Source organism: Lactuca saligna, chromosome 5 (assembly GCF_052625555.1).
Source record: "Lactuca saligna cultivar CGN05327 chromosome 5, ASM5262555v1, whole genome shotgun sequence".
Lineage (NCBI taxonomy): Eukaryota > Viridiplantae > Streptophyta > Magnoliopsida > Asterales > Asteraceae > Lactuca > Lactuca saligna.
In genome coordinates, this window is record NC_136421.1 from 196995479 (window position 1) to 197004597 (window position 9119).

The 9119-nt window shown below is 32.9% G+C and overlaps 1 protein-coding gene across 1 annotated transcript; it reads right to left on the bottom strand.

The window, feature by feature from the left end:
* Positions 1 to 4463: 4463 nt before the first annotated feature.
* LOC145044956 (Tetratricopeptide repeat (TPR)-like superfamily protein) lies at positions 4464 to 7208 on the bottom strand. Its single transcript, XM_078993317.1, has one exon. The coding sequence runs from the start codon at positions 7095 to 7097 to the stop codon at positions 4653 to 4655; it is 2445 nt and encodes an 814-aa protein (XP_078849443.1). The 5' UTR covers positions 7098 to 7208; the 3' UTR covers positions 4464 to 4652.
* Positions 7209 to 9119: the final 1911 nt, after the last annotated feature.

The window sequence follows — 9119 nt, forward strand, 5'->3', positions numbered from 1 at the left end:
CCGATGGACGAGATGATGGAGCATTACCCCGAGCTGTTTTAGGATCGAGCAGCAGACTTCGAGGATGAAGTCTAAAATAAGTGGGGGAGATTTGTAGCACCCGGTTTCCGGTATGTGAATTTTATTTGAGTATTTCCCTATTTTAGCCTTGGACTCGGCGAGTCATAGGTCCAACTCGCCGAGTAGGGACGAGACTCCGGACACGTTTTAAGTTGGCGACTCGGCGAGTCCATATCCCGGACTCGGCGAGTCACCGCTGCTGGATGAAACCCTAAATTTCAAGGGTTTGCACCCTATTTAAACCCTCATTTCGCCCCAAACTCGTCCCCATTCACCCGCAGAACTCCCAACATCATTTATACCTTATTTCCTTGAGAGATTGAAGTGTTTTGGAGTGTTCTTGAAGATTTTGAGGAGAAAGAAGAGGAGAAGGAGGCCAGGCATCTTTGTGTTATCTCAACGTTTTCCTTGAGGTATAGCTCGTTTCCCCTCTGTTTTCAAGCTTGTAATCTCTTTTAGCTTCATAGAAGTCCTTCTTGGGCTCTTCCCCAAGCTTGTTTGTGCTTTGTGGGTTGTAATAAGTTGATTAGCCTTTAGATCTGGGCATGATTTAGTCCCTGGAGCTTGGATCTAATGCCTTTATGGGGTTATATTGCATGAAAGCCCTAGATCTACCTCTTTTGGTGCACTTTGAGCCTTAAAATCCATATTGGTGAATATCTACACGTAAAGTTGGAAACTTTACGTGTGATTTGTGTCCTAGAAGCCCAGATCTGTGAATGGCATGGACTGGAATCGAGCAAATCGGTGTATTTGATGGATGCATGGCTGCGACTCGGCGAGTCGTATATGTGACTCGACGAGTCTGGTCATGAGTCACTGAATTGGTCCCTTTATGATGTATCGAGTTGAGCCGTGAGTCACAGGGGGGTGACTCGGTGAGTTGGAAGCTGAACTCACCCATGATAGGACTCGGCGAGTCAATGCCCTGACTTGGCGAGTCCAAGGCAATCTTCATAGATCAAGAACAGACTCGGCGAGTTGTTCATACAACTCGGCGAGTCTTAGCATAAGTGTTCTTCGGATGAAGATGAACTCGACGAGTTGTTCATACAACTCGACGAGTAGGATGAAGAGGTTGAACGTCAGTTTAGAAGATGAACTCGTCGAGTCATAGCTTAACTCGACGAGTAGAAACAGGGACTCAAGACAATCGTCTGATAGGGACTCGACGAGTTGGAGAGCCAACTCGGCGAGTCGGGTCAACTGAAAGTTGACCCTGACTTTGACTTAGAGCTAGACTAGGGGTAAAATGGTCATTTTACCCAAAGGACAGTTAGCAGTGTTTGATTTAGTATGTTGTGGGAATTGCAGCCGGAGGATTTCCGGAGCAGCAGCAGTCAGTTAGTTCCCGATCAGTTCAGCAGCTACTTTGAGGTGAGTTACCTTCCAGTAGTGGTGGGTCTAAGGCTACAATGTCGGCCCACCAGTAGGAGACGTATGATAGATGATTGTCTTTGTGATATCATCTAGGTTTGCTATTACCTGTTATGTTATATGCTATCATGATACGTTATATGCGATAGTAGTAGAGTTCGGTTGTTAGGACCGCAGGGTAGTCAGACACCCCAGAAACGTCTGACAGTATGTGATGATATGTTTGTATGTTGGCCTGTTATGTTATGCGATAGAGGTAGCGGGAAGGGACCAGTCCCCGAGGATCGGTTGTTAGGACCGATGGGTAGTCAGCACCCCAGAATGGCTTGACATAGATAGTCAGCACCCCAGAATGGCTTGACACGGGTAGGACGGCACCCCAGAATGGCCGTATGGGTAGTTCGGCACCCCAGAATGGCCGTACCGGGTAGTCAGGCACCCCAGAATAGCCTGGCAGTACGTATGTTATGTGTTTGTATGGTATGTGGTACGTTGGGGGAACTCACTAAGCTTTGTGCTTACGTTTACAGTTTTGTTTTCAGGTACCTCTTCACCGAAGGGGAAGGAGCCGGCGCGGTAACGGCACATCATGCACACACACTGGTTTCCGCATTTACGAGATTCACTGGGATTGTACTCAGATATTTTGATGGGATGTATGGTTTGACTTTTAAAACATGGTTTACGATGTGTTATGGTGTGATCAAACAATGTTTTTATTTATTAATGTTTTCTAAAGTAATATTTTAAATCGAAATTTTCGGACGTAAAAATTGGGTCGTTACAGGTGCATATATATGTTAAACAAATCACATATAATATATATTTTCGTAAATGTCATATGTAATTATTATCATAGTAATATGGATAAATTATTTTCATATGAAGAACATATCATGATAAGTCATCATAATTATATATCAAATGTTAAAAATTATGTTATCTTTTAAATATTGTCTTGTAAGTATGTTATGTAGGATAACCCTATAAAAAAAATAGAAAATAAACATAATCAAAATAGAAAAACTATAATCAAATAAATAAGAACATTGGGTGGTTGAATATATAAATAAAAATGTTACATAAATATATGTTTAAATCAAATGAAAAAACTAACATTCGTCTAAAAAAACCTATATCCGTTTTCTGAATCTTTTTTCTTTATTGAACACCATTCAACCATAGAAACTTGATGACAATTCTTCACTAACTTGCAATCAAAATGTTTTTCTTGAAAAAGAAGAATAAGAAAGATATTCCTAGCAAAACATTGATGTTTGGAGAGTTACATTCAAGATTGAGTAATACATACAAATCACATATAAATGTCAAATGAGAACTTGAATATAAAGAAAAAATAGAAAAGCTTAATTTGTTTTGGTTGAAAGAAAAAAATCATATTACAATTACCATCGATGCGACGTAACCTATTTCTTCAAATCATCATATTTGGATTTATAAAAACTTTTGAATCATAATATCTTCAACCAAATGACGACTTTTTGTAAAAAACATGTAGTAATATAACTACATATATAATGAAGGTGCAAGGGTGTAGATGTTTGAAATGCATGAGGTGTTGAACTTATAGAGTGTGTGATTTTCTTGGAATGAGATTATTTGTGATTAATTACTTTGAAGGTGAAAGGATATGGGGGTTTCAAATGTATGAGATGTTGGCAAATTTTTATGGTGGTTTCAAATGCATTAGATAAGTTTATATATATATATATATATATATATATATATATATATATATATATATATATATATATATATATATATAAATTTGATTTTATGATAACATAGAAACTTGCTATTATAGGTAACAAAAACAAAAATTGAAAAACTTTATAAACTTTGAGCATAAACAAACAAGAAATTGTCCACAAAATTGACAAAATTTGATAAGTTTAAGGACTTTTGTGTCAAAACCCCATTTTTTTTATTGGTATTAGGTGGATGATTTTAAACAATTTTTTTTTTGTGTGCTTGTGTGTGATTTCTTAGGTAATTCTATTGATTTCTTGTAGTGTAAAGAATGTTCCCGACATAAGTTATCATTTGAGTTTTTATGTTACTTAAGACTATGGAGTGTGGTAGTGTTTTTACCGTCGAAAATCATATATGGAAGCCTTTACCGATAATGAACACCGCCTCTCACTCTTTGTTTTATCAGTGGTATAATGCTGATAGTGGGTTTCCACCGCTATCTCTACCTTCCTTTACCGTTCAAATTTAATCTCTTTCACTCTTTTTTTACCGATGGTAATACACAGACACCATACTCTAGCCTCAATTGGAAGTGGTCAAAATGACAAAAATGTAATAATTATCTTATGTGGAGTGGGGTGCCACAGACACCAACCTAATAGCTTAAAAGCCTAATAGCTTAAACATGATTGAGATTAGCCTGTTGTTTGAAATTCTTTACTTTAGTTGGTATAAACACAACTTTTAGAGTTTGAGTCTTCTTTTAATTTAGCAATCCCATATATATATATATATTATGTGGCAAAAACCTTTTTATTATTTTGTATAGAAATTACTAAGATTTATTATTTTGTATAGAAATTACTAAGATACCATTGTATTCCAAATAAACTTTTGAAGTTTTTGCTATTTTCCACATTAGTTGATTTCAAGTTCATAACATTTGTCTAAATTGATAACATTTCATACTTAGCTTTTGGACACTACAAAATTCATTAACTACAATCCCAATCAACATCAAACAAGTTTTCAGTAAATTTGGTCCTATAAAATATGTTGCTACTCATTATTGAGGCCTGTGGGCTTGTGTTTCTTGTTATTATAAATTATAAATTATGTTATTATCTTGGGTAAAGAAAATACCCATACATGTATTATATTATATTTTCAAATCAACCCGAAGTAAATTACTTTTGATACATTTTGACAGATTAACAATACATAGATGTAAATCACATATACAACCATACAAGTGACATAAGAGCCAAGTGCCCACCAAGGGTCTGATTCATATTGGAATTCAGACTCCTACATTGCAACTACTGAGATTCAAAATCTCACTTGTTTCTTTAAAATGTCATCCCTAAACCAAATGGCTATACTGTAGGGGCAAAAGGGTAAAACACCATCACTGGGTGTCCCCACCAATAGGGCCCACGACCCACACAAGGTTAGAAAACAAAATTCATGTCTCTAGCATTTACATCAACCAATTATCAAAATCATACAAGGGTTTGATGCGTTCTAACATGATCAATCAAACTATTAATCACCGAATAAATCAAATCCGCCTCACAATGCGATTTATCTCTCGCGATGAAAACATGAACTTCATTATTCATTTCAATCCAACTACATCCAGCTTCTTTCACCACCCCATTTCCTTCCATTTTCTTTCTCACCTTCTTCGCCTCACTCCACATACCCTTACTTGCAAGAATATTAGAAAGCAAAACATACGATCCACTCTCTTTCGGATCACTCAAAATCGCCATTTCACCCGCATATTTACCTAATTCGACATTTCCAACAACTCCACACGCGCTTAACAAACTCCTCCAAATCACCGCCGGAGGGCGTATCGGTAATTTCTCTATAAACTCTTTCGCTTCATACACCCTCCCGGCTCTCCCCAATAGCGACACCATACATGCGTAATGCTCCACCCCGGGTGAAATACCAAATTTACCCATTGTTGAGAAGTGATCGAACCCTTCTTTTACAAGGCCCATATGATCACAAGCCGAGAGAACAGCTATAAATGTGACATAATTCGGTTGGATTTTTTCATTTATCATTTTTTTAAACAATTTTAAAGATTCTTTCGCGTCCCCATGTTGCGCGTATGTTGATATCATTGAATTCCAACAAACAATGTCTTTGAAAAACGTGGAGTTGAAAAGATTTTGAGCGTCTTTTTTGCTTCCACATTTTGCATACATGTCCAACAATGCGTTTGTGACAAATGGGTCGAGGTTTAAACCCGTTTTCAAGATTTGGGTATGAAATTGGTGTCCATGGGAAAGGCTAACAAGGTTACTAGATGCTGTAATTAATGCTACATATGTGAATTCATTTGGTTTTTGATGTGTAAGTTGTAGTTCTTGATAAAGTTTTATTGCGTTTTCACTTTCAGATACATGGGTATACCCAGAAATCATAGCGTTCCATATAACAATATCTCTTTCAGGCATTTCATCAAACAGTTTGCGTGCATCAGATGTGAATGAACATTTTGAGTAAACATCTATCAGAGCACTACCAGCAAATACATCTAATGAGATACCGAATTTAATGATGAAGGAGTGAATTTGTTGACTAAGTTCTAAAGTGGTCAACGAAGCTGAAACTCCAAGAAGACTTACAAAAGTCAACAAGCTCGGGTCAATCGATTTCACCCTCATTTCATGGAAAAGTTCCAATGCGTCATCAAGAATTTCATGTCTACAATACCCTTCAATCATCGCATTGTAACCAATCACTTTGTGGTTTTGGATCCCATTAAAGACTCTTCTCGCATCAATTAGACAATTGCATTTGGAATACATGTCGATTAAACTATTGTTCACAAATTCATCTTTTTCAAGATTGGTTTTGATAGTATAACAATGTATTTGTCTACCTGGATCTAGAGCTTCAAGTGACGCACATGAAGTTAGAACACTAGTACATGCGAATCCATCTGGTTTCCAACCATTTTTAGTCATTTCAATGAACAAATTCATAGCTTCTTTATCAAATAAGTTCTGCATGTAGCCAGATATCATAGTGGTCCATGATATAACATTCTTGAACTCCATGTGATCAAAAATCTTTCTTCCTGTTTTCACTTCACCACATTTCACATAAAAATCAACAAGAGCATTGCTAACTGAAATATCCATGGATGCTTCTCTTCTTAACACAAAACCATGAATTTGTTTCCCTCCTTTGAAAAACTGAATAATGGAACATGCAGTTAAAGCACTAGAGAGAACATATCTATCTGGAACAACATTACTTTCCTTCATTTGGGTTAGTAATTGTAAAGAAACTTCACTCTTTCCTATTCTTGAATAACCAGCTATTATTGTAGTCCATGTTCTTGCGTTCTTAATTGGTAAATCATCAAATATCAATCTTGCAACTTCTATGTTGTTGATTTTGGAATAGAAATCAACAAGTGAAGTACCCACATAAACATCTTGATCAAGACCTGTTTTAATAACCAAACTATGCAATTGAGAACCCTTAACCACATTTCCTAACTGAGTTGTTGCACTAATAACACTAGCTAATACGTACTCATTTGGGGTTTTATTAGAGGATCTTTGGAACATGAGAAATATCGTCCAAGCTTCTTCACTGTATCCATGTTGTGTGTAAGAAGAAATCATCGAAGACCAACTGCTTATGTCTCTCTCAGGCATTTCATCGAACAATGTCCGTGCATAGGTTAAGTTATCGCACTTTGAGTAACTTTTGATCAATATGTTTGCAAGAAGCGTATCAGATTGAGACCCGGATACTATGATCTGTCCATGAACCGATTTAAAGTAGGAATTTGGGTTATTAATGGCGGAAGGTGACTGTAAAAGCTTAGCAAGTTCATGCTTTCGACTTCTGCGGTTGATAATTTGAGATGTGAAGTTAGAGAATTTGTAAATTTTAGAAAATTGGGGATTCATAGTGGTATTATTGCATGATGGCGCATCAAAAAATAGCTACAAATAAACCTTTTACATGCTTTCTCATTCGATTCGAATGTGCATCTTCATCGGTTTTTTCACCATCTCCAACCCGTCCATTTTCTATCTCAATAATATATATATATATATATATATATATATATATATATATATATATATATATATATATATATATATATATATATATATATATATATATATATGTTCAGGTTCATTTGAGATCATTCTAATTTTGTGAGACCGTAAGACCAAATTTAAAAATAATTTTAAAATGCAAAATAAATGGAAAAATCCAAAAATTCTTTTTTTAAATATTATTTTCGGAACTTGAATTAACTAAAAAAAATATAAAAAATATAAAAATAAATAAAAAAATAAAAAAAATTTCGTTTTTTTTTTTTTTTTGAAAAATACGTGAAATATTCTAAATAGAATATTACACTGACATATTCTAAAAAATAATTTTAAAATGCAAAATAAATGGAAAAAATCTAAAAATTCTTTTTTTTTAAATATTATTTTCGGAACTTGAATTAACTAAAAAAAATTAAAAAAAAATCTATTTTTTTTTGAAAAATGCGTGAAATATTCTAAATAGAATATTACACTATACATATTCGGAACATGAATTAACTAAAAAAAATAAAAAATAAATAAATAAAAAAAATGCGTCTCACGGTCTCACAAAATATAGGTGGTCTCAAATGAACCTAACCCTATATATATATATATATATACATATATATATATATATATATATATATATATATATATATATATATATATATATATATATATATATAAGTTCAAGTTCATTTGAGACCATTCTAATTTTGTGATACTGTGTGACCAAATCTAAAAATAATTTTAAAATGCAAAATAAATGGAAAAATTCAAAAATTCTTTTTTTAAATATTATTTTCGGACTTAAATTAACTAAAATAAAAATAAAAAAAAATCCGTTTTTTTTTTTTTTTTTTTTTTTTTTTTTTTTTTTTTTTTTTTTTTTAAACTAAGTGAAATATTCTAATAGAATATTACACTGACATATTCTAAAAAATAATTTTAAAATGCAGAATAAATGGAAAAATCTTAAAATTCTTTTTTTAAATATTATTTACGGAACTTCAATTAACTAAATAAAATAAAAATAAATTTCATTTTTTTTAAAAAATACGTGAAATATTCTAATATAATATTACACTGACATATTCTAAAAAATAATTTTAAAATGCAAAATAAACGGAAAAATCCAAAAATTGTATTTTTAAATATTATTTTCGGAACTTGAATAAACTAAAAAAAATTTAAAAATAAAATTAAATTAAATTAAAAAAATTAAAAAATGCGTCTCACGGTCTCACAAAATTAGGCCGTCTCACATGAACCTAACCCTATATATATATATATATATATATATATATATATATATATATATATATATATATATATATATATATATATATATATATATATATATATATATATATATATATAGTAGTCGTTTGCACGTGCAAAACGGCGGCGACAATTAGTTTTTTTGGGGCAATTAGTTTCATTCAAAACATGTTATATTTGTAGGAACACTCATAGTGTTATTATCGGTTGGTTACACGAAAATAGAAAGTTGAATGCTAAAACCTGTTAGTTTTTTAGAAAAAAAAAATGAAAATGCGATGTTGTTTAGAAAAATAAAAACAGTGTGTAAGGCAATATGGTCCTAAAACTGTAAAATTTGAATTTTTTTTTTAATATAAAAACAGTTTGCAGGGGCAATATGGTCCTAAAATTATAAAAATTGATTTTTTGTTAAATATAAATACAGTGTGCAGGGACAACATGATCAAAAAAAATGAAAATCCATAATGTTTTGATATACAAACAGTTTGTAGTATTCAGTATTGTCCAAAACTGTAAAAATTAAATGTTATTAATATAAAAACACTGTGCAAGGGTGGCGATTTACATTTCTCTACGAATTCAAGCAATATCCAACCAACA